At 34.6% G+C, this 27,024-nt stretch overlaps 1 protein-coding gene across 3 annotated transcripts in view; it reads left to right on the plus strand.

Moving 5' to 3' along the window:
- The window catches only part of SGCZ (sarcoglycan zeta), a 1,018,550-nt gene that overhangs the window by 891,211 nt on the left and 100,315 nt on the right, over window positions 1–27,024 (plus strand). For all 3 annotated transcript variants that reach the window (XM_055138572.1, XM_055138579.1, XM_004610323.2), the window contains one exon: window positions 19,748–19,835. In XM_055138572.1, the coding sequence (XP_054994547.1) occupies window positions 19,748–19,835 (88 nt within the window). The remainder of the gene's footprint in view (window positions 1–19,747; window positions 19,836–27,024) is intronic.

Genomic DNA, 27,024 nt, shown 5'->3' on the forward strand with positions numbered 1-27,024 from the left:
AGTAACTCCAGTAATCTTTCAGAAACACTGACTACATGCTAGAGTTCAGTAACTGTAATGAGCACTAGGAATACAAAAATAGTGTGTTTTGCTAAGAACATATGACATCTGATTAGGAGTCATTGTTTTACTTACAATTTCGGTTGAGACTTACCATACAGTAAAGGTATTATGCAAAGCAATAGGTGTAAAATAAGTTACAGAACTTGTGAAAGAGGTATCACTTGTATCACTTGTCATCCCGATTTGTTTGAGTGGGTGCCAGTAACGTCTCCATTTGTTCCTGTTGCGTGCTACTGTAGCCCAATAGTGTCTGCTCACTCCAGGAACATGGAGAGCCTCAAACCGTTCATTCAGGGTCTTGATGAAAAAGTCTGACCATCTTGTAGGTGGATGGCTACGTGGTCTTTTGACGTCCCATGGAACCCAGTCGGTAACAGCTCTAGACCAGCGGTAGTCTCCAAAATGAATTACGTGTCCGGCCCATCTGATTTTCGACACCTTGGCAAACGAAACAGCGTCCCAGATTCTTGATCCCCAATAGAGGTCAGAACTCCAGATTCCTTCTCTCACATGAATGAATCATGATACTCCAAGCATAGCTCTTTCGATTCCTCCTTGGGATACACAAATAGCATTCTTAACCTCTTTTTGTAGGGCCCAGGTCTCTGAGGCATATGTTAGTGCAGGAAGAACGGTGAAGTCGAAAAGATGTGCCCAGAGCTGGAGGTTCTTCATACTCTTAACTACTTCTTGGACACTCTTGAAGGTCTTTCACGCTGCTCTCCTCCTCCTGCGCAGTTCAGGTGCCAGGTTGTTTGTCATGTTGAGTTCTCAACCTAGTTACACATAACTGCTGCATTCAGAGATGTTTGTTTCATTGAGGGGAAATGGAACATCAGGAATTGGTTCGTTTTTCATGAACAGTGTCTTCGTGAGATTCAGCTGCACTCCGACATTTCCACACTCACGGTCGAAGTTGGCTAGCATTATTTTCTGATACCTCTTTCACTCACTCATTCCAGTGAAGAGGTATCAGAAAATAATTCATACTAATCATAATGCCATAGAAACTTAAAATATGTTGTAATAGGATTTTCTATAATAGCATAAAACATTTTGTGTTTTCATACTCTACTGTTCTTCAAGAAAAAAAAACATATTTTTTCAGTAGCACAGAAAGTGACTTAAATAGAAAGATATGATCTACATCCCCTCAGACATAATGATCTTTGTTTTACTAAGGCCAGAAAGATTTAAAATATGAGAGATTGGCACATGGGGATGATTTTCACTCCGAGTTTGGCAAATATATCATGCCTAGTAATTCCCCTGAAGTCATCTTGAACTTTGTAACTGTGAGCTATCTTGGGGATCTTTTATATTTAAATGCATTATCAATATTGGTAGTGATCTGTATAAAGTAAATCCCTAGGATTCAAAGGTAAAGGGAAACAGTATTAAATTAGCAACTGAGAAAAAATAAGGACCCTAAAGGGGAAGGACCCACTGAAGGGAATAAATGTTCCAAAAAGATGAGAGCTGCCTCTAGGAAACTGGCATGGGCATAACATCTTAAATTTATCTGAGAGTACTTACATTGAGGGGAGAAGAATGTTTCTTCTCTTTTGTGATCTTTCCAAGTTCCGTGTTTGTTTGGGTATGTATTTGAGAGTGGGCTTTAAGTGGTGCTCAGGAAATTCAGTGTATTTTCTGGTCTGCTCTCTCAACCTGCCTTTTCAGTTGAATGTGAGGCCCCAGAGTTACAGGGATTCTGGGGACTTCCAGGGACACACCCAGCTACATTGAGGGGCATACTCTGATACTGAAACTGCGAGAAAAGATAAATCCTGCAGAAGTGCTGAGAGGACAAAGATAAGAAACCCTACCTGTATAGAAAGGAAATTACCGTGTACAGGCCCCAGCTGAGGAAAAAGATTGAAAAGGTTTGAATGTTACAGTGAATTAACTGCATTAAACTTTACAATGACTATTTGAATTTTCAGAGAATACCCATGAAACTTGTCAAGTGTTGAATAGATTCAACCAAAGGTACAGGGAAGATGTTATCCTACTGGTGGGTTAGAGTAGGCAGTAGAAGCAAACCAATTCGAGATTGTATTTCGCATTATAAGTTCACATTTGATTTCCGTGATTATGGAAAGCTTACAGTTTTAAACATGTGTAAATATTGAACTTTGGTTAGTAAATGAAAAATATGACTATGAGTGAGGATTTATAGGTTTTAACTCCAATCTCTTGAGCATAAAATTGCCCCACCATGTTCTGTGTGTTCTCACCAATGCGTAAAAAGTTAACATGGCTGATCTCGATGAGACTCCAGATATAGCCCTATATTTCTGAGTTCCAGATGATTAAAATTTCCCTAATATTTGTCACGTGTCTAAATGCTATTGATATATTGGCAAACAAAATGTATATTAGGAGTCCGCCAAAGGCTTAGCGGCAAATGAATTTGGAGATACAATTTTAATTTTATGCATGTTCAAAGTGTTATCATTATCATCATTGTCATTCTCTACCTCATCATTATATGGGCTAGATTGAAGTGCATGTGAATGATGTGGGATTTTTAAATGCCTGAGAAAAAGTAATAGAAAGGTATAAAAAATGAATTTTTATTAAAGAAAGTAAACATAAACAAAAGAACGTATTTGTTATAGCTAAAATAAATGTTTATAATGCCTCCAAAAACACATAACTTAAAATAGAAAGCAACAGATTTTGAAAAAACATGTCATATATTTGAAATATGTTTGAATGCCAGGAGAAGCCTGTATTAATTCTATATAACATTAAAAAACTAAAGCTACAGAACAGTTTTGCACAGATATATCAAATTTATTTAAATATTTAATGAGTAGCTCCTATTATTTCCAGTAATTTGTTCCTTTTTCAAAGATTTCAAATATTATTTGCTTTGTAATAAGTTAAATATCAATAGTTTTAGGAATTACTATTATTTTTTAAAAAATATCAGAATATGCAAATAACACCTTCAGTAAAGCAAAATATTGGTCTAGATTAGGAGGGTATATAATAAAACAATATACTGAAGAATTTAACTTTTCCTCTCTAAATGTGTGTTTGTTATTTGTTTACATTTCTTTTTTGGACCACACTCATCCTCAACCGGGGATTTCTTTTGACTCTGGCCTCTGAAATCATACCTGGCAGTGTCTGTGTGATAAATGTAGTGCCTGATGGACCTGAGTTAGGTATATCATTTCTCTGGGCTCTTGAAATATGCTTTTAATAAATAGCATCAGATAAACAGGCCATCTATATGAGTGTTTCTGTGTTAGAAATATGAAGGTACATTTGCTAAAAATACTCCCATTTTCTCTTAAAACACAGAAAGTATGTAAAATCACCCAGTTTCTAACATGAAGTTGTGAAGTTTCTTTTTTCTTTTTCAGCTGAGGTAAAGAATGAAATAAATTATTGTTTAATAGCATCCCTTGAGAGGCTATTACAGTACTCATTAGTTTTTATGCATAGTGTCAAAATTGCATTTGATATACCCTGTTACTTTTCTTTGCTAAGGACAACTACTGAAAATTTTACCCTACACATATACTAATCACTTATAATGTATGTTTTACTATTTCTTTAGATTTCTTGGTTGAAGATTCAAGATAGAATGTTCAAGCATAAAGATTGGGAGTGGTATAGTAATACTGGTATATATTTTGAAAGGTAATTAAAAGTATACCTTTAACATCTCATTAGGTGGAGTCAGAGTCTCCCCAGGAGATGGGCAATACTTTTTTGTAAGGCTCGACAAGGTGCATGGACTCAGATGCCCATCTCAGAGCTCGTTACATGGGAGTAATGTGTGATGATGAACATCCATTCAGGGAGAGTGGGAGGGAGGACTCTCAATATAAAGCTAGAGACATTTTGCTGAATAATAGAGGAAGAAAATATAAATTCATTTTCAAGTGCAATGTAAATTTTGATAACTAAAATAACAGGATAAAGTCTTGGTCTCCGCAACTGATAACACAAATAGGATCCATGTTCTACATTGTAAATTTAACTACTATTTCTTCCTAAAAATATGGTGTACCAATTGAGAATGAAGGGCACAATTTTCACTCTATAAAACATATTTGGGGTGGATTATGGGAGAACCTCCTGAGCATAAGCAGACTTGAGGGACCCCACCAGAAATCCTTAGCCAACTGGGATGTGGTTAATGCTTGAACCTTAAGTTGTGGGCGAATCACAGGTCAAACTAAGAGTTATGGGGGTCTCCAGAGTCACACCCAGTTCTCAGAGTTTGCCACATATTAGACATGTGCCCTAACCACTGTATTATCTCCTGGTCCTAGAATTTTAGTTATTAAGTGACTTACATTATGAAATGTTGCTGCAAAAGTGGATTTTCTGGTGCTGGTAGTCTTGAGAATTGTTTGAAAGATTTGCACACAGATCTCAGTAGGTTAAGAACTTATAGTATATTTCAATTTTAGCAGATGTGTCCAGATCCTGCACCCCCCCACCAACGTCTAGGCCTCTACTTTAACCTGTGTAGAATGTCACCCATTCTTCCCCATGCTGCTCAGCACAATGTATGAGGCCCTGGTCCTATCCGTCATGCCTGCCTACCCCCAGTGAATAATGGCCTTTTCTTATCACTGTGTCATTCTCCATCCAGTGTACGCTTTACTAGTCTGAAATCTTGTTCCTGGGTCACTCGTAGTCTGTGGTTCTAAGCAATCCTGTCCTGGCTTTCCTTACGTGTCCAGTCTGCCATCTGTCTGGCCATAAGACCCCTACCTGATTCTGCCATCTGTCTGACTCTATGCACATTAACATATCCTGCCTTCTGTCCCAAACACACAGCATTCTGACCTGGTCCTGCACTCGGCCTAAGCTTAGCAAATGTGCCAAGAGAGCAAGAGAAGGGTAAACAGGACCAAAGAAATGAAACAGTAGGAGTCAAGTGTTGGGGAGGGTTCCCTTTATCTGCTGCCATCTTCATCCCACCATCATAATATCAGTTTATTGAATACCTGTTAAAAAGTGAGAGTTATATGACTGACTAAATTAACTAGTTCACCTAGAGGTCTGCACTTCTACTCCCACTGTAACAAAAACATTGCACAGATACGATTACTAAAGTATCATTTAACATTTTAATTTTGCTTAATTATAAATTTTCTTTTAAATATAACAGCTACCTTGCTCTATATGAACTATTTTGGAAGGAGGAAATAGATGATTTTCCTCTTGTCCATTTGAATTAATCTAATATATTTTGAATATTTGACCCTAGTTATAATTCAAAATATAACTATACAATTTTATAATTTCTACCATAGTTTTTTTTTTAAATCTGTCAGAGGTTGTGTTATACAAAGTGAAATTTCCTGAAGAAACCAGAGGGCATTTGGTAGAGATGGTAAAAAGAACGGTTTTAGTTTATGCTGGTTGACTTGCTGAATACACACCAGAAAGGCTGACCACCTTTTGAGGCTTTTGTTCTCTTTTGTAAGTGAACAGGTAGCAGGATGGACACTCTCTGATAAGCATCTTCACTTGTATCTGGAGAGAGGAATGTGCTGTGGCAGCAATTACGTATGAGAGAGTGAGTGATGTGTTACTCCATCATGTTGAGGTGAGACACATATACGTATGGTAAACACAGGACTCCGAGTCAGGTTTTCTCGAATTGTAGCGATGATCAAAGGGAATAGGCACTAGACCTCACTTGGCATTGTTGCAGATCTGATTATCTGCAGATAATACACTAATCTGTTCCCTGAGTAGGTTTTACCTAGGCCTTCCTGAAGTTAACTCACTGCCTTTTTTAATTTTTTTATAAGGTGGTTCACAATATTTCATTACAGTAAATATTCAAACACCAATCCCACCACCATTACACCTTCCCACCACCAAATTTGAGATGTTTCCATCCCAAGCCCCAAGCCCTGTCCCAAAGTATAACTGAAATAATATATTTTGCATTGTCTGTTAGGGAAAAATGCTGAGCTTGCTACATAAAATATCCATAGAGGAGACAGTGTGAAATTTGTTCTATTTTGGCAAGGGCCTTTAAGATATTCTTTAGAATATCGCTTACATGTTGTTAAAGGTTGAGTGATGTGAGCTTTCACATATATATATATATGAAACTATGTATACACACACTATATATATGTGTATATATATATATATATGTTCCTCTATGATTTTTTGCCTACTATTTGAACCCCATCAAATGTGGTGTGGTACTTATGGAGAAGGGGTAGGGATTGTCTTATGATGTCCAGGAATATGTTCACTGGTACCCAAGTATGTGGGGAATGGCCTTGAGCATGGCAGTGGTTCTGGAGGTTTTCAGCTGCTGGGGCTGGGTCCCTTGGGGTAAGGAGGCCTCCCACCCGCCCCCCTTTGGAGTACCCTGGCTAACTCACTGCTTCTACAGAGAAATTTTTCATTTTTAATTAAATATCTTCCCTTTCATCCTAGTAAGAAATGTATTACAAACGTGGTATTAATATCTTTAAACACTTTTGGAGTCCTTCCCTAATACTTTAGAAGTACCCTAAAGAACTGTTTAGAAACAGCATAAAATTAATGCTGTTTAGACACAGCATAAAACCTAATCTGAATATAGTGTATATTCTAAATCAGGAAATTATCAAAGTACTTATTGATTTTGCATGAGGTTTTGTGTTTAAGGAATTTTTCAATTTATTTGAAGCACTGTTATTTGCACTTCTGCTAATGATGGGGTTTCATGAATACAGTGACCCCACACCAACCCTGCATCAGAGTGCTGTCTACCCTCCACTCTAATCACTGGGTTCCCTCCAAACCACCCCTTATTCCTGTCTTGGGTAAAGTCAGTTCTGTAGAACAGTTCTCAGGCTTTGTTTTCTTAGGGTGCTTGTCAATCTGATGTTCAATTTACCTTGAGAGTGTACCCCTTTTTATAGTGACATATAAGAGCCAGCTACTTGGGGATTGTAAGCTATGTCTTTGCTTTTTATTGTAAAAAAATTACCTTTGGATTTTTAAAAATTCTAATATATATCAGGCCATAAAATACTCCCTCCAAGATGTAGTAATTTTGAACAATAGAGAAAAACTAGGTATATCATATTTTATCATTTCAAACTGCTTTTTATAGTAAGAGAACAATGGGATGCAGAAATATAAGTAAAAATTAATTAGTGAGTAGAATTAAAATCTTAAATGTAAACTAAGCCACATGCATAAACTACTCTCATAAGAAATAAGACACTCAGTGGAGAAAGGATAGTTTCAACATATAGTATTAAAATGACTATTGCTCTAGGCTGAAAAAATATATTAGACTTGTGACAAAAACTGGTGTCAGAGACTATGAGGTGTGAATTCAGAAGAAATGTGTTATGCTTGAAGAGAACTTCAGAAGCATCTCTGGTTATTAGTAATTACGTGTGATAGTATGACCAAGAGGAAAACTAACGAAGACTAAAGGTAGAAATATTGATCTGTATCCATATATGGGTAGATCTAGAATCTGTTTCTATCTGTATTTCTATTTAGACAATACTAAGAAAGAAAAACTGAAGAAGTTAAGTGTTTGGGAAATCAGAAGGTTACCTATTTGGTACTAAATTCCTTAAGAATTAAGACTGTACTGAAGGTGAGAGCGAATGAGCTGACAGAATCTCTAAGGATGTGAGCAAAACAGAGTACTGTAATATATATTTTTACTACGTGGATTCAAATATTAGGAAGGAGCAATGAGGAAGGAAGAATCATCCAGAAGACAAAATATACACAGAAGACACTGTCAATGTCTTAAAGCCCTTTGGAAGAGATCAAAATAGCCAAGCGGGGAGAAAATTAGAATTCAGTATATTAATGCTCTGAGTCTAGTACAATATTTTATTCCAGAAATGAGGAAATTATTTTTAAGTTGTGCAAATTCACTTATGAAATTGTGAATAATTTTTAGCGCAGAATATGAGTATAAATGAATACTGATTACCTTTCTATACTTGCTATAGCTTATTAAATATATCACTGATATTTAGAATAATGAGTCTTATGCATTTCAAATTTCTGTGCAAGATAAAAAAATTGAATTTTATCTTTCAGTTTCTAAAGTATTAAGTATGCATGTCATTCTACTTCTAATACTTTCAGCAGAAAGAATGGAGTAGAAATAAATTTTTAATCTTACATTATTAATGTTAATCTCTAACAGAAATGGATTAATATGATATTTTATTATTGGTGAGAAATAAAGTTAACTTAATAGTCAATTTTAATTATTAAAATTTGTTTTTAAAACCTGTCCATTCGTTTATTTGAATGAATAAATATACTGATTCACTTACTTTTTGACATGAGCATAAATTCTGACTTCTTCCTCTCTATTCAGCATTTTGTTCTATAGCATTGTATAAGGCAAGCTTCAAGACTGCATTACAGTGACATTTTATTTGCTTGAATTGGGGCTGGAGCAATAGCACAGCAGATAGGGCATTTGCCTTGCACGTGGCCTACCCAGGTTAGATTTTCCAGCATTCCATATGGTCCCCTGAGCACTGCCAGGAGTAATTCCTGAGTGCAGAACCAGGAGTAGCACCTGAGCATCTCCAGGTGTGACCCAAGAAGGAAAAAAAAATAAAGTGATTTGCTTGAATTTGGGAGAGGGTAGGATTAAAATTAGCAGATAGAAACTCTTCACAGAGAGAAGGTTAAATGCTAAAATTAAGGGAAACAACTTCTACTAAATTCCTTTGTTTATTTTTATCAATTAAATTTTTATAACATAATATTTTTGTTTTGCCTTAGATTCCAGGAGAATCAAATTCAAATTTAGGTTCAACTCTAAAAACAAGATTGCTGCAAGAGCAGTAAGATGTGTTTCTAGGCATATTTATTTCTTCTGGTTTAAGGACTCTTTATAAAGTTCTGTTTATAGATTTTACTGCCCAATTTAACATTGTGCTTAAGTTTATAACATAATAACTTTTGGAAGAAGTACAGTTTTAATAAAAAACATAAATATTTTATGATTTCTCTTGTTCTTATTCTTATGATGGCATAATTTATTTAATTAAAAAACAAGATAAATATGATATGTTTTACATATAAAAATTACTAAAAACTTTAAAATACTTCAATCAGGAATGGGTTAAATGATTTCTCATACATATATATGTGTGTGTGTATATCACTGTTTTGTTATTAATAGAAAAAAAGTTCAGCACAATGTTTTTAAACATTGAATTACTTTATTAGAGATGAAAATTTTCTATTTTTTTCTAATTTTTCAGTATAGAACTATTGCTTTTTAAAATAGTGTTTTCTTTCTTTGTGATTTAAAAATTATTTCAGAGTTCATGGTTTTCTTTGACCGCATCATACTAGGCCATCCTGAAGCCTTCAATCTATTTCCCAGATAATCCCCAAATAACCTCTACTCTGCCATTTATTTGAGAAAGTAAGGAATATAGATTGCTACTAGTCTTTAAAGTAATATTTAATATGTAAAGGATTAATGAGTTATCCCCCAAAATTAGGAGAGTCCCTTTATCAGATATAGAAAATATATAATCAGAATTCACAAAATGTTTCAGTGTATTAAATCATAGTGCCACAAAACCAGTAAATATCATAGGCATGGTTTGTTTTTTTGGCTTATTATTCAAATATACATAGGTATTATCTTATTCATTTAATAACTCACATGAAAACTTTATCAGACTGTGTTTTCCCAAGGAAGAATAAATAAAATGGAAACAAATAGGACATCAAAAAAAAGCAAGAGATTACAAGGAATGAAGTCTTACAATCATGCATGGGGTAATTCAAAGATCTGTCTCAGGTGATTGCCCAAGGCCAAATAGAAACAAGCGCAATTTGTATTTTAGAAATACTAATTTACTTTGTATATCACCACTCATTTTCTACTCTACATTGAATTTATTTTAACACTTATTACTATATTGTAAGTTATTATAATAGTCATAAAGTTTATGCTCTAATTATATCAAAATTTTATGCTATACGACCACCAAAATACTCAAAACCCCCCACCAATGTCTTTATGTTTTTACTAGTCTGGTCTTCCCCCCTGCTCTGCCACTGTTAATAAATTGTCTTCATTTTTATATTTCAATGTCATGGGTTTTTCATTGTTTAGTACTTCCTATTGTCTTTATTTTGTCTCATATAATTTAAAGATGAGAAAAATCATTGATTTGTCCTTATCCATTTATCTTACTATGCTTAATATACAATTCCCACTTCTGCCATCTTGTAGCAGACTGAATGATGTCATTTTTTAAAAAATAGCTGCTTAGTTATTACATTTTGTAACTATCCCACAACTCTTTGATCTGCTACTTTGTCCTTGGACATATGGATCATTTCTGATCTTGGCTATGATACCAAGTGCTACAGTGAACATAGACATATACATATATACATACATACATACATATTTCTGTGTTTTGGGAGAAGGTAGCAAGAAATGAAACCACTAGTTTATTGGAGTTTTATTTGTATTCTCAAAGTAAATATCATACTGCTTTCATTAGAGTCTGAATCATATGATATTCCTGTCAACAGTGAATGAGGGTTGCTTTCTCTCTGAACCCCTACCAACACTGGTTATTTCAATCATTTTGTTGTAGGACATTGTCACAGGTGTGAAGTGATAAATCATTATTTTTCTTTGCATTTTCTTAATAAGTAACAAAGAACACTTACATATATTTACTAGCCATACTTATATCCTCTTGGGTAATATGTCTGCTCATGTCTGTTTCTCAAAAATGAAGAGAAAATTTCTCTTCATTTTTGAATGAGTATTTGAACTTTTTGTGTTTGTATTTTTTAAAAATACTTTAAATATTAGCTTTTTATTTGATGTATGCTTTGCAAATATTTTCTCCTATTTAGTATTGTATCTCCTTTTAGCTAGAGTTAATTTTGCTGAGAGGAAAACAAAAAGGTTAGTTTGATTTAGTCCCATTTCTTTATTTTTGTTTTTGTTGTTGTTGTTTTGCTTTTTGTTTTGCCTCTGTTTTGCCTCTGTTGTGTGTCTGTTTCTCTTCCACTACTATACAGTTTTGTTTACTGGAGAATTGTAGTACAAGTCAAAGCCAAAAATGCAATGCTACCGTTACAGTTTTTTCTTAGAATTTCTTTGGCTATTTGGGGGATTTTATTACACCATATAATATTTTGTAAATCCAAGTCCTTGAAAAATGTCATTAGAATTTTAAAGACATTCCATGAAGTTTAATGATTGTATTAAATCTATACAAATCTTAGGGTAGAAAAGTCATTTTGAAATGGTAATTCTTTCAATCCATGACTATGTAATATTTTTCCTGATGTAAACTCTTCTACTTCTTTTAATGACAACATAGTTTTATTATGTAAACTTTTTATTTTATTTGTAAAGCAATTCCTGAGTATTACTTTTGAAAGGGGATGACTTTTTTGTTTATTTTCTAGTTTTTTCTTCTATATAGAATTGCTATAGTTTTTTGTGTGTTGAATTTGTGATCTGATTCCTCGGTATATTGGTTTACTCTTTCTAAGAAGTTTTTTCATATGTGTAATTTTTTAGAATTTTAATGTATACTATAATATTCTTTGCATATAATGATAGTTGAAATTCTTTTCTGTTGTAGCACTGTAGCACTGTTGTCCCATTGTTCATCGATTTGCTCAAGCGGGCACCAGTAACGTCTCCATTGTGAGAATTGTTGCTAATGTTTTTGGCATGTCATATATGCCATGGGTAGCTTGCCAGGCTCTGCCATGTGGGCGGGATACTCCAGTAGCTTGCCAAGCTCTCTGAGAGGATGGAGGAATAGAACCAAGGTCGGCTGCGTGTAAGGCAAATGCCCTACCCACTGTGCTATTGCTCCAGCCCTGAATTAAATCCATACCATTGGATAAAGACACAAATACAAAATAATTCATACTAGACTATCATACTGCATAACTTCACATTAATTAAATGTTACATTTTGAGGTAAAACTTTAAATGATGACATTAAATGTGCAACAAAGACTAATATTTATAAGAACCATACTTATATAGATATAGATATGATGCAGTAGATGGAGGGGTTTTGAAGTTGAAGAATTCCTTTTCTAATTTGGATATTTTTAGTATCTTTTCTTGTATGATTGATGTATAAGAACTTAAAAAATATATTTAAGTGGAGAACATAGACATCCTTGCCTTGTCCCTGATCTCTGGGGGAGACTTTAGTTTAGACACCATTGGGTCTTATTGGCTGCGGGTTTTATGGTCTGTAGCCCATATCTTCACATATGTTCCTTATAAATCCTATTTTATTAGGACTTTTATAGTGAATGTTGCAATTTTTCAGAGTTGTTCAGTGCATCAATTGATATAATTTAAATCTTTTATTTTTTCTTTTATTGATATGGTGTTTTATATTAATTGAATAGCATTTATTAAGCCATCCTTGCCTTTTTGGTATGAAGGAAACTTGATCATAGCGTCTGATTATTTTGATTAATTGCCATATTTAATTTGGTAAGATTGCTTTGAGGATCGCTGGATCTATGTTCAACATAAATATTGATTTATAATTTTATTTTAAAATGATATCTCTTCTTTTTTTGCATTAGGGAAATATTGTCTTCAAAGAAAGTTTTTGGAAGCAGTCCGTTTTCTTTGATATTTTATAAGAGCTTGTGGAAGATGGGCACTAAATGTTGTTTGAAGTTTTTTGATTGTGAGAAGCTTTCTTAATACTCTTTCAGTTTTCTACATAATAATTGGTCAAATGTTCAGGTTTTCTACTTGCCCTTGATTCAATATTGGGGAATTGAATGATTCCAATATTTTACTCATTTATTTTAGATTCTCTAATCTCATGATGTTTTTATATTTCTGAGATATCTGTTTTAGTTTCTCCCTTTTAATCTAATCTAATTTATTTGGATTCTTCCTTGCTTTTTCTTCATTCAATAAAAGATTCATAAATCATATTTATTCTTTTTAAAAAAGCTACTGGTCTTACTGATCCCTTATATTATTTTCTTAATTTATATCTCATTTTTTTCCATTCTGATTTTTATAATCTCTTACCTTCTACTTATATTGGGACTCATTTCTTGTTCTTTTTCAAGTTTCTCAAATTGTGATGTCTGGTTTGAGATTTTTATCTTTTTCTGATATAAGTCTGTATTTCTATGACCTTCCCCATAGTACTATTTTTCATTCATTTCAAGAAATTTTTAATTTTTTACTTCATTTCCTCTTTTTAAAAAAGATTTTATTATAAATCACTGTGAGATAGATCTTTACAAAGCTATTTATAATTAGGTTTCAGTCTTACAGTGTCCTAACACCCATCCCTCCACCAGTGTACATTTACCAGCACTAGTATCCCCCTTTGTTTCCCTACTCTCACCCCCCCATCCCAGCCTATCTCTATGGAAGGCATCTCTCTGTCTCTCTGTCTCTCTGTCTCTCTGTCTCTGTCTCTGTCTCTGTCTCTGTCTCTCTCTCTCTCTCTCTCTCTCTCTCTCTCTCTCTCTCTCTCTCTCTCTCTCTCTCTCTCTCTCTCTCTAGGGCATCGTGGTTTGCACCACATACTGAAAGGTATATCTTTTTACCTACTTGTTAAAGTAGGTAAAGGTTTTTCTTGTCTAGTAACATTATTTCCTGGGATGACAAAAGTAGACAGCATACACAGCACTTCTTTAACCCTTCATTTGGGGAGTTCCTTAGCCAGAGTCTTATTATGGAGCATCTAGTAGCATTTGGAATATAGGAAATAGCTGATAAGCAAGTATCTCTGTAAAGTTATAAACTTCTTGGAATGAGACAGGCCTTTGTAGTAAATTTGCCTAGACTACTAAAATACATATATCCTTTAAAAACACAGAAGTCAAAAGGACAATCAAGTATAGACCATTTGGGCCAGAAACAGCACAGGGATTAGGCATTTCCCTTGCATGAAGTTCATATGAATCAGTACCTTGGTACTGGGTAAGGCCAATAAAGCCCGGTATTTCCCATATCTTTTCCTTACACAAAATATATAGACCATTTTTTGAAAGTGACCTCTGCATTGACTTCTATGACTAGAAATCTGATATCAAAAAAGTAACAGATATGGGAAATGCTCCCAAAATAGGGGAGAAAAACAGAAAAATTAATAAATAATCTTTCTCTCTCCTATTGGCCGCTTTGTGGCCACACAATATCTTTAGCCTACTTCTCCCTCTGGGAGAAACTGGCAATCTTCTGAGAGTTTCCTGCCTACATGGGACAGCCTTGCAAGCTTCCCATGGTATATTTATATGCAAAATCCAGTAACAAGCTGGATCTCATTACCCTGACCCTGAAGAGCCCCCAGTGCAACTTCCTTGGGAGGGCCGAGTTGAGATGGATTTCTAAGATCTCAGGAAAAGGACAAAATGAGGTGTTATTGAGCCCACCCGAGAAATCGGTGATTAACGGGATTTCATGATTCGTGATTCGTGATTCGTGATTCTCTCTCCTATATTTACATTGACATTAAATGTGAACACTGTTTGAGGTATTCAAATTTAACCTTTTTAGACATATTTCTGTTCAATGCATGATCAATGTTTCTGCCTTTAAAATGCAAATTTCTACAATTAATTTGTACCCTGCATGAAAGAAAATTTAAACTGATTATTTTAATAAGAATCCAAAACATTTTTTTTTTCTGTTTTGCAGCTTATGTGGGTCAAATGCTTAAGGAAAGAAGTGGCTGCTTTAGACAGAGAGATGATGAATATAAATCAAATCATAATGTGATATGACTTGTTCCAGTTAAATGGCTTTTTAGAAATCTTGCTCTAGGCCAAAAGAAAGAGAGATTGTAAATTGTGTGACCTGAACACAAATCCAGTAAACACATGTAGCCTGAGTGCATTGTGTTGTAAATACGTTCATTCACTTGACTTCAGTTCATTCACCCGACATTTATTGTACATGAACTATTACCAACCATGACACAAACTATACTTTGAAAAGTCTGCATGTGTAAATGAAAATGACAACACACTCAGGTTCCAGGCAGACTAGTCTCATATCTGTTGTCAATAAATTAATGGTCAAGGCAAAGAGCCTGTGACAAGTCCTTAGACTTCAACCCTGAAGGAGGGGAGTACATGTAAAACACTGGAGGGAGTGGAAAATTTTATCAAGAGATACAAACTTTGAGCTAGGACTTAAAATTTTTCAGGTTGAGAAGTGGGTAAGAAATTCAATCAGGGAACTGTAGATATGAGTGCACCAAAGTGGAGTATTTTGAGTAACAAAGAAGTTTTTGTTAATTTTTGCATGTACAAGAGCTATGAAATGAAATTGTAAAAATAAAATCATGTAAGTACTACATATGTTGTGAGTGTTATTTTTTATTGAGAATGAGGAATTAATACTGAAGTGTGTTAATATTTGTATATAAATATAATAAAGATATTTAGGGGCACTATAAATTCATTATAAAATTGCATATTTTTGTCAGTGTTTATAAAACTGTTAGGGTGCGGATTGAAATCTCCCTATAACGAAAAAGAGACTCCAGAGACTGCAAACAGGAAGCAGGGTTTATTGTAAGACTGGCTAGCCAGGGTCCAACCGCCTACTCGGACACGCAGGTCCAGCAGGTTGGGCAAAAGACCCGGAGCTTCTCCAAAGGAGATCATTATATAGGCCTTCCCTGGTCGTTACAGCAGAGCCCGCACATTTCATAGCTAATAGATTTGTAATATTGCAAACTTTCTTAACCAATTCATTTAAAAGGACATCACTCCTTATCCTATGGTTTTAGAGATCAGTATTCGAGCCAATATTCAGGAATGTCCCGGTTCTGGGGGCAGTCCTGGGCCCTGTGATATGGGTCTTGTTATCTGGTCCGACCACCACCCTTCTTGTGACCCAGGGTACCTGTATCCAAATTCCTTGCTCAGCGACAGATAGACAAGTTATTCTACAATCTGGCTCCTGTAAAAAGAGTCTTAAGAAAGCTAAATAGATTCCTGTGGTTTGTCCTCACAAAAACTTTTACCTGGATATATGTATATAAAAAGATATAAATTCAAATAAATGTTATATGTAAAATATATTATATCTGCATTGAAGAAATTGGTCATTAATAATATCTTTCAGGAGAGCAATAGCGGGCCACATCACTGGTGTAGAGAACTGCTCACGATTTGAAATATTGTGAATGATATGTCAACTACATAATTTTAAGATAGTTTGAACTACAGATGCTTTATAGGTTTATGCATTTTCTTACATTTAATGTAATTTTCTTTCATCTTTAAACTTTTAAAAAAACTTTATTTCTTGGGTTGCAGGTATTTAATTTACCAGTGTTATATGGAATCTTTTGTGTGTTTTTATGTCCTGTTCACTTCTTCTGATTATAATTGTTGGCAAATAGTTCTTAGTCCTGAGTCTATATTATACACAAAATTTAATTTTGTGTTGGAAAGGAATGATGTTTGCATAATTTTTAATACATTGGATAATTCCAAAGATTAATGTCTTCAGCATCATATTCCATAGAAAATAAATATTGTTTGAACAGCATAAGTGATATATGTTATCAGTATTTTAATTTTATTTAGTTTATAGGCATTTTTATTTATTTGAGTATACTTAATTTAATTTGGTAACACGATTGACAGGAATATATGTTTTATGTGTTTCAGTAGAACAGTTTCTCCATTCACACTCACCATCGCAGTGCCAATATCACTCTACATGTCCATAGGTTTCTTCCAGTCGACCACCCCAGCTTTGTATTTTCAGATTTTTTGGTCAGAGTATAGAGGTTGGTTTTCATTGGACATTATCTATTTTTTTGCTTTGTTTATTTATATACAACCTAATAATTGAATCATCTGATATTTTTCCCTTCTTATTTTGCTTAACATGCACTTTCATTTACATTAGATGAAAAAGCAGGGGCCGGAGCGATAGCACAGCGGGTAGGGCGTTTGCCTTGCACACGGCCGACCCGGGTTCGATCCCCGGCATCCCATATGGTCCCCCAAGGACTGCCAGGAGTAATTTCTTAGTGCAAAGCCAGGAGTAACCCCTGAGCATTGCTGGGTGTGACCCAAAAAGCAAAAAAAAAAAAAAAGAAAAAAAGAAAAAGCAAAATTTGACCTTTCTTATTGCATTGCATTGTGTATATATACATATAGACCATAGCTTCATTTTCTAATCATTTGTCATTTGACACTTGGATTTTTTCCTAGTTTTGCTTATTTTAAGTCATACTCAAATGAACATATTTCTGTATATAATTTTTGAACGTGTTTTGTATTCTTCAGATAGATAGCTAGGAATATAATTTCGCATAAAGTAATTTTATTTTTTAATTATTTGCACATTCTCCTTATTTACTTAACTAAATTGTGATAGAAGAAAATGAGATTGACAGTACTGTGTTTTGTTCAAGTAAGCTCACTTTGCAGAGTAAATTCACACTTTGAGATATGGACCGTAATTATTAAAAAATATGTCTCCATTGAAATGTATGTATGAGTGTACATGCCTGTGCATGCACGTGTCTCTATTTCCTTGTTTAATGCTTTCCATTCAGTTATAATGGATCAGAGTTAGCTTTAGGGAGAAAGAGTCTTACTCTACACATCAAAATAAAAAATCTATATCCTAATTGAAACTACTTTTGTATGACATTTTTGATAACACAGATATTTACTGTATGAGAGAAGTGACATGCTACAAAATAGATTTGAGAGGAATTTTCTTAGAGTTTAATTAAATATCTAGATTGTAACTTCTGGGAGGGCAAACCTTGTCTATGTTTTGATCACTGAAATATTCATGACCTCTAGAGCAGTGCGTTTTTAACTTTTACACTTAAGGACCTGTAAAAATATTTGAAACACTTCAGAGCCCACTAGAAATACATGAAAGGCATAATTTATAAAAATACTATTTTCCAATATTTATCCTTTGCTAGTATGTTATCCAGCACACTGTATCTTAAGTAGCAGTATCTTATCCTCAGATCAGCAGGATAGTTCTGCAAGACTGGCCGCAGACTACAAATTTTATGGGAAAGTACATATATCATATTTGAGGAAGATACTATCTCTGCTCAAAATTGTTGACTATAACTGAGATTAATTCAAATGCCAAACTCTTATTTTCAATTAATTTTGTTCAAAGATCCTGTAAGAAGACAAATAAATTTTGTTTATATATATCTTTACTGCTTTTAGTCACAGTGCTTAAAATGCATAGTGAGGACTCAATATTTATTTTATGAATTAATAAGAAATATGTAAATAATCACTCTGATTATTTTTTAGAACTCACGATGAATAGCTAGACTGTTGAAAATTACTTATCTGAGTCAGGTGACTGCAAAAAACTAGTATGAAAATTAGTAAGGTGGTGGTACTAGGTCCAAAACATTATTTCGGGGGCTGGAGAGACAGTGTAGCAGGTAAGGCACTTGTCTTGAAAATGGCTGACCTGAGTTTGATCCCAGCACTCTCCTGAGCCTCCTGAAAAACTCAGTCTCCTGAGCCTACCAGGAGTGAGTAGAGAAAAAGGAGTAAGCCCTTAGCACTGCCCAATGTGCCCCCCAAACAAACACAGAGAAATTATTCTAGTAGAAAATGCTAACAATGATAAAAGTAAACATCTAATCAATACTAGAAGAGTATTTTCAAAAATATGGCTTATTTTATTTTGTTTAGCTTGTTTTGTTTTGGAGCCACACCCTGCAATGCTTAGCGGTTACTCCTGACTCTGCACACAGGAATTACTCCTGGAAGTGCTCAGGGGACCATATGGGATGCTGTGACTGAATCCCGATAGCCAGTACAAGGCAAGCACTCTACCCATTGTTCTATTGCTCTAGCCCCACTCTTTAACTCCTTACATAAACAATTTTAGATCTATAAAGCATATCAAAAGGAGTCAAATAAACAAGATATAATATGGATTTTATTACAAAAATTAACTGCTCAGTAAGCACAGTAAATTATTTTCTTAAGCAATATTCTCTAAAGTATATTTAATTACACATGTCTAACTGCAGTGGCTCCGGTCTCATTGGTATTATCTGGGTGAAAGAAAGGAACAAAATAAAATTAGTATAGATTATATATATATACATATATACTAATTATGTGTATATGTACATATAAATATAATCTATATAATAATATATACATATACACATATATATATAAACAACATGTGCTTGTCATACTATAATGGCTCTGGACCAAATAACTTGAGATTAAGAGTATGGTAAATCTAATCTATTGCAGTCATCAGTTTTGAGGACAGGACAACAGCGTGAAATCTAAAGCTTTCAAGTTTAACTTCAAGAGAGACTTCCTCTTCTGTATATGTTCTAAAATCTCTCCAAAGGAAGGCATTTGTAGTAGAGGTGCTGAGTGTAGGGATGAGATATGCATGAAGCACAGTAATCAATAGAGATGGAAAAGTTACTGTCAGTTTACACAGCAGTAACACTCCTAGTTTCTCAGGTAGTTATCTTAATGTATCCGTTTTTTTTTTCTTTTACACTGTTCATTATCTGGGCTGTAGAAATAAGTGATGTAAATCAAAAGCCTTGCTAATACCCAGAAAAAATCACTATGATTCTAATGATTAAATTTTGACTATATTTCTTTTTTAAAAATCTTATTTCTTTATTTTATACATGTTTCCCAGGATAGTCCACTGGTCTTACAGTCTGACAGGAATGTAACAATGAATGCAAGAAATCACATGGGGCAATTAACTGGACAGCTGACAGTAGGTGAGTGTTTTATCTAGATTATTCTATAGTATTTAATTTAGAACTGTGTGGTTGTTTAAATTGGGACAGTAAAAAGTAGGTAAATTTTATAATATTTAGCTAGATATTCCAGTATAGTCCATTTATCTCATACATGATTCTCAGAAGACTAGCTATATTTTCTTTTGATGGCCATTACTGCTCTTATGAATTTATTATGAGACCAACTTACATATTTTGCTGTTATTAAACTTGAATTGATAAACTCACTGATTCATTACAAATACCGGCTAGAAAGTGCCTGAATTAAGATATGTGGACTTAACAGACTTCTATGATATAGTATCAGGAATCTATTTATTATCCTATGTAAATAATTACCTAAGAAATGTTTATGCCAATATAAATTTTGAATGCCATAGTAGAATGTCACCATGTTAGAATTTCTCAATGTTTTAAAATTTGAGGCAGAAATTATATGTTAAAAGCTTTTGGGCAATAAGGTGTATAAATTTAAGTGAATGATAAAATGTTATTTGTATTTTTGCCTAAGAATTTAGAGATTTTTATTACATGGATATTACTTTATTCAATTTTTAAGAAAAAAAGAAAGTAAAAAGTTGTGATTAGGGGCTGGAGCAATTGCACAGAGGGTATGGCATTTGCCTTGCACATGGCCGACCCAGGTTCAATTCCCAGCATCCCGCATGGTCCCCCAAGCACCGCCAGGAGTAATTCCTGAGTGCAGAGCCAGTAGTAACCCCTGTGTATCGCTAGTTGTGACCCAAAAAGCAAAAAAAAGAAGTTTTGATTATATAAAATCATATAAATTATTAATTTAGTATTAATATTGAAATAATTTAACTACAAAATTTCTTGTGAGAAATTTACCTAATACTGATTTCTTATGTGTGTAAAATTATGTTACACATGAAACCACCTATAGTGATCAGAATAATGAGAATCTGATCATTATAGAGTATACATATAAATCATCTAAATTATTCAAGAAATTACCCTAAAAGTGTGAGATTTATAAACATGAATTAGAATATGTCTACTTGTGAGATAGTGAAATATATTTTCTGCATTATTTGTCTTAATGAAGTTCAAAGTTGAATACTTGAGCATACATGAATTTTCTGAAAAGTATAATTGCATTTAATTTATAATACTTAAATTTTGTTTTGCATATTTTACAGCTTAAAGTTTGTCTGTAGATATTAATTGCTAAAATCAGCATCTTGTCATATGTGGTATTAAAATTACTAGGAGAGCTCTATGCAAATGGTTTAAAATTTGAAAATGTGTTTATGAACACAAAAATAATGTAAGCCAATTAAATATTATTCAAACTGTAAAAATGGTCTAAACTACGCAAATTTTCAATAACATATTTTTCCTAATTTTGGAAATCTGTTTCCATTCTTTTCTTTATATGAAAATATTTTAGAATAAATACTCACATCTAAATTTGACAAAAAATACTATACAAATATACACTGTTAAATCCAATAGCTACATAGCCATCTCTAGAGCAAAGCATTTGTTTGATTATATGCAAGATAATAAAATTCATTTCCATTTTTCTCCATAATTTCTTGAAGGAAGGATAAAGAATAATAGTACTGTGCTTGTATTGTCAAACTCCACCCCAGACTTATTTATTTAAATTATTAAAATACAGCTGCATAATATATGCATTTTATTTTCTAAAATTAAGCAGGGTGATTGTTTATGTATTGTCCATTAATTCAACAAATATTCAGCTTGATGTTTGCTGTAAGTTTGTTGTACAAGTCCATTCCAAATGGATTTTGAATCTGGTCATAAGTTTTCTCTGAGTATATTGTAATGCTCATATGATTTTATATTCCTTTTGTTAATATGTTTTTTTACTTTGATTAATCATCATATATAAAACCATTCTTTCATTCCTGTAATGAATCCCACATTATGTATATGTTTAAAATTTTATTGGATTTGGAGTTCTAAGATTTTTCTAAGGACATTTGCATTGATATTCATCAAAAATATCAGCGTACAATTCTCTATTTTAGTGATATCTTTGTTTATTTTATTGGAATTAGGGTTATGTCTTCGAAGAACTGTTGGGAATGATACTCATTTCTTCTAATCTGGAGAACGTGAAGGGTATAAGTAAAAATCAACTTTGAAGACTTAGTAGGACTCACTTATGAGTCCCCTTTGGACCTAGGCTTTAGTTCTTGGTGAATTTTTTAGTTACTGTTTCAATTTATTGGCTTACAATGGTGTGATTAGGTTTTTTACTTTCTCCTGAATCATTTTAGGTGGTTTGTGTGATACAGTGATCAAGCCAAAGAAATCTTAACCATTTCAGAGTTACTTAAAATGGGAATAATTGAAGTATTTGTATATTGTCTTAATGTCTGTATCTTCTGATAACTCTGATAATTTCTCCCAATTTTTTCCATTGGGATCTTCGATTACTGTCTTCATAGCACTGTTACCTATTCCTTCTAGCCTACTCTAACCATTTAGGACCCCAGTATTAAGCTTAGAATGAACATTGAGTTTGTTGAATATTAGCGGAATAGTTGAAGTTGATTATGAGCGTTGGGGGCTTACCTGATAAGGCCTCTCAACTAACGTAGAGTTAATTTAATTTTTTGTTCAAAAACTAAATCAAGAAATTTAGAAGTAGACTAGGTATGGTCTTTGAAGGTTTTGTTGTTGGGGGGGGGGGCGGGGGACCACAGTTGATGCTGCTTTAGGGCCTATTTCTGGCTCTAGCTCCAACAAATAATCCTGATGGTGCTTGAGCATTCATGTGATTGCCAGGGTTTGAAGTCCTGACGCCTTGGCAAGGCAAGAGCCTCAATCCTTGTACCATTTCTCAAGATATAGGCATTTTTAATTTTTATATTTTAAAGAAAATAGAATGAACAGTTAGAAAAGTATGCTAAACTTTGCTGCCTTGTATGTCTTCATGTCTTCTTAAAAAAAAACATAGTCTACTAAGTTTGGATCTCTATGAAAGTAGTAACTGAGTATCTGGAGAATTATAGTAAAATCTATTTGTACCTCAGATGCTGGACTGGGGTGATAGCACAGCGGGTAGGGTGTTTGCCTTGCAAGCTGCAGACTCGGCTTTGATTCCTCTGTCCCCCTCAGAGAGCCCCACAAGCTACCAAAAGTATCTCACACACATGGCAGAGCCTGGCAAACTACCCGTGGAGTATTAGATATGCCAAAAACAGTAACAACAAGTCTCACAATGGAGACGTTACTGAATGCTCGCTTGAGCAAATCGATGAACAGTGGGACGACAGTGCTACAGTGCTACAGTGTGTGATTCTGATGTGTATTTTTTTCTTTTGCTTTTTGGGTCACATCTGGCAATGCACAGGGGTTATTCCTGGCTCTTCACTCAGAAATCACTCCTGGTGGTGCTCAGGGGACCATATAGGATGCTGAGAATTGAACCCGGGTTGGCCTTGTGCAAGGCAAACAACCTACCTGCTGTGCTATCACTCCAGTCCCCAGTGTGGTTCTGAAAATAGCTTTTATTTTTTGGTTCTCCAAGGTAGTTGCATAAAGCTGTTCATATTAACTATTTATTATTTGTCTTTTGAATTTATTAAGTAAATTAATAAATTGTATTGTTTTCCTTTTCATCTTCTATATGACTTTTTAGGTTTTTCTCTTTTTTCCTCAGTTATTCTAGTTCTAGCTCAGGATGTCTCACTCATGTTTGGTTAAAAAAAAAAACACACTTTGTTTTATTTACCTTTTATATTATTTTCTTGAATTAGTCCATAGATTTCTATGTTCTTTAAAAAAAATGTTGAGACACCATGATTTACAAAGTTGTTCATAATAAAGTTGTTTCAATCATACAGCATTTCAATACCAATCTTAGCACCAATCTTCCCTCCCATCCACCAATACCCAGTTTTGGTATTTTCATATTTTCTGCTTAGCAGGCATACAATAAATTTATTTCATATTACTTAGTCCAATAAAATTTAGAGGAATGACAGAATCATCAGAAAATAAATCCATCGAATTCATTTGTGATGATTAATTACTCAATTAGCTAATTATTTATTTACTACTGAATTGCTGCATAGGCTGGAGTGATAGCACAGCGGGTAGGGCATTTGCCTTGCATGCAGCTGACCCGGGTTCGATTCCTCTGCCCCTCTTGGAGAACCCAGCAAGCTACCAAGAGTATCTCACCTACACGGCAGAGCCTGGCAAGCTACTTGTGGCATATTTGATATGCCAAAAGTCTCACACGGAGATGTTACTGGTGCCCGCTCAAGCAAATTAATGAGCAATGGGATTCAGTGACAGTGACAGTGAATTGTTGCATATTTTTACCTATATTAATATAGTAGAAGAAAAACATGCACCAGTAGTGAGTGCCACACTCAATGCCATGTAGTGTCTCCTGTCCTTTAAAGGAGCTATTTTAATGATTTTTTTCCAAAAATGGCTTCAAGGTTGTGAATTCCTTAAGCTGTTGCCTTTCATGAAGTTTTGTACAATTCCTCAAAACATAAGTGATAATCTAGCTGGATAGAGTATTCTTCATGAAATTTCCATTTTGTTGAGTTTTTTTACTATATTCTCCCATATTCTTCTGGCTCATAGAGTTCCATCTGATAGATCGCTGTACATCTAAAGGACTTTCCTTTGTATATAAGTTCCATTTTTGATCTTTCTTATTCAATATTCTCTGTCTATCTTGGATTTTGTAATGTGAGCATAATGTGTCTTGGAGTCCTACTTGAGTCTATTTTCACTGGGACCCCTCTGGGCTCTTGAATCTTGTTGCCTGTGATTCTTAACTCTGGACAGTTCTTATGGATAATTTCTTTAACTGTTGCTTCTCTGATATATTTTCGTTCCTGTTCTTCAAGGAATCTGATAATTCTTGTTTTTCTTTTCAAACTCATCCCATGGTTCTTTGGTATGCTGTTAATCTCTTTTCAGACTCTTCCATTTTCTGCTGTGTCCTGACAGTTTCCTCCTTCTCATCCTGGAGTTCCTTGATCTTTTGCTCATCATTTGTTATTCTGCTGTCCAGAGCTCCATAAACTGTTTCATGCAACCTACTATGTTCTTCCTTTCTGTTATATTTGACTGTAGGAGGATTTTTTTTTTCATTTTGACTCTCATGTGTTGTTGTGCATTGCTGACTACCTGCTATGAGTTCTTCTAACTCACTGAACATCCTCATTATAGGTCACAAGAGACACTGCTGAGTATTTGCTGGTGTTGTTTATATCTTTGTTGATATTGTTTTCACCCATTGAGCTTGGTGGGCTTCGATCTGTTTTTACCCATTGGTTTTCTAGTTTTCTTTCTGTGGTTGGGATGAGGCTTTGTAGTTAACCCCCCTGGGAAGATGCTGATAAATGGAGTTGGAGATTGCTCTCTGTCTTGTCTGCCTGTCCTCACAGAATGACAGGAAGAATAACTGTGAACAGCATGGAATTTGTTGAGTAGATATGCCAATAAAGGAGCCGTGATGTGGGTCTTAATATGGTTCAGGTAGGGTATGGAGGCTGCTGGAACCCTCCCAACAGAGAGGGATTCTGCCTCCACTTCTGGAATAGATTCAGTGATATTAGCGGGAGGCAAGCCTCACCTGGGATGGTGAAGAAGCATGCGGAGGTCAGCTCTCCTCTAATTTTTATTATTTCTTTACTTACTTTTGGATTATTTTTTATAAGATTCTCAACTTGGGTTACTTATTAGTTATATAGAGATTACTTATGTAAGCCTGCATTGCTATAAACTCCCCTAGTACTGATTTTTCTGTGTTATATCATAGGTTCTGATAATTTGTCTTTATTCTTGTTTCTGAGATGTTATGTTTCTCCTTTGATTTTCTCCTAGTTCCAAAGTTAATAGTATATTTCTCTGTTCATAAATGTTAGGGATATCCTGATTTTCTTTTTTTTATAGTTCATACCTACTTTTGTGATGTTATATTCTGAAAATATACTTGATATAATTTCTGTTGTTATGATTTTATGGACATTAGATTTGTGCCCTATATGTGGTCTTCTATAGGATGTTCCATGCATACCAGAGAACAATGTGCATTAGGATTTTGCGAGGTGGAGTTTTGTCCATATTTATTAGTTATAGGTCTTATTTAGCACCCTATTGTTGTTAACGTCTCTATTGATTTCACTTTCAGAGAACATTTTTGGAGTTGTTTTTTTTTCTGAAGTCTGGTGGGAGTTTTGCAGATCTGATATACTATGGGCCTTTCCAAAGTTTTTGCTTTCAATCTGTCTACGCAGATGAATTTCTCTGTTTCTTCATTGCTCATGGTACTCCTTGTAGGCTAGGTGATAGTGCAAGTTGGAAGATGGTTGGGTGGCGATGTGATGTTCACACTCATTCATTCTGGAAACTTTGACTTTGACTTTGTGTAAATCCGTATAAGTATTTGAAATTTGCAATCATGAGTGTAGTGCAATAGCAACAGAACTAAGGTTGTTCAGATCTGAAATAGTTCCCAAAGCTCCTAGTTGCCAGTGCTGACAGTGACTGGATTCAAAGTGTCACCGGCCCAGACAGCCATTGGGCCTCATGATCCAGAATATCTATTATCAATTACAGTACAGACAGAACTGGTCTTTGCGTTTGCAGAACATGTTTGCAGCAACTCTAATGCTAGTCAAGATGCCCTGGTTGGTGTGCACTGCTGCAAGTGCTTGGCAAAGCTTGTGGCATCAAGTCTGAGTGGGCCTAGGTTAAAGCCAAATACTCAAAATCATGGTTGCCCTGGTATCTTTTGAGACTAGAGACGAAAAGCCTGAGCAGGTGAGGTGATGTGGTGGGCCGTGTAGCCTCAATGCCAAATGGAAATGTCCAATGTCTATGCTGTGTTTGAATATGTGTACAGGGTCACCTGGGGACCAGTCTATGAGAAGTCACAGACACCTCTACCTAATGCCAGTGTCCTGCGTGCTGGAGACCCAGAATCTGGGCTTATTAGTAACCTGGAACAGCTATAAGACCCATTCTATTGCTCTTGAGGGTGACCAGTTAGTCAGATTGTGAGCTACTTAAACATGTGTACACTACTTCAATATCAAGTGGATTGGTGTGGCAACAAGGAATATACACTGTCAATACCTGGCATTTCCTGCCCTGTTTTGGACACACAGACCTGCAGAAGAAATGTATGTGTATGTATTGG

The sequence above is a fragment of the Sorex araneus genome, chromosome 1 (genome assembly GCF_027595985.1).
Source record: "Sorex araneus isolate mSorAra2 chromosome 1, mSorAra2.pri, whole genome shotgun sequence".
NCBI classification, from domain to species: Eukaryota; Metazoa; Chordata; class Mammalia; order Eulipotyphla; family Soricidae; genus Sorex; species Sorex araneus.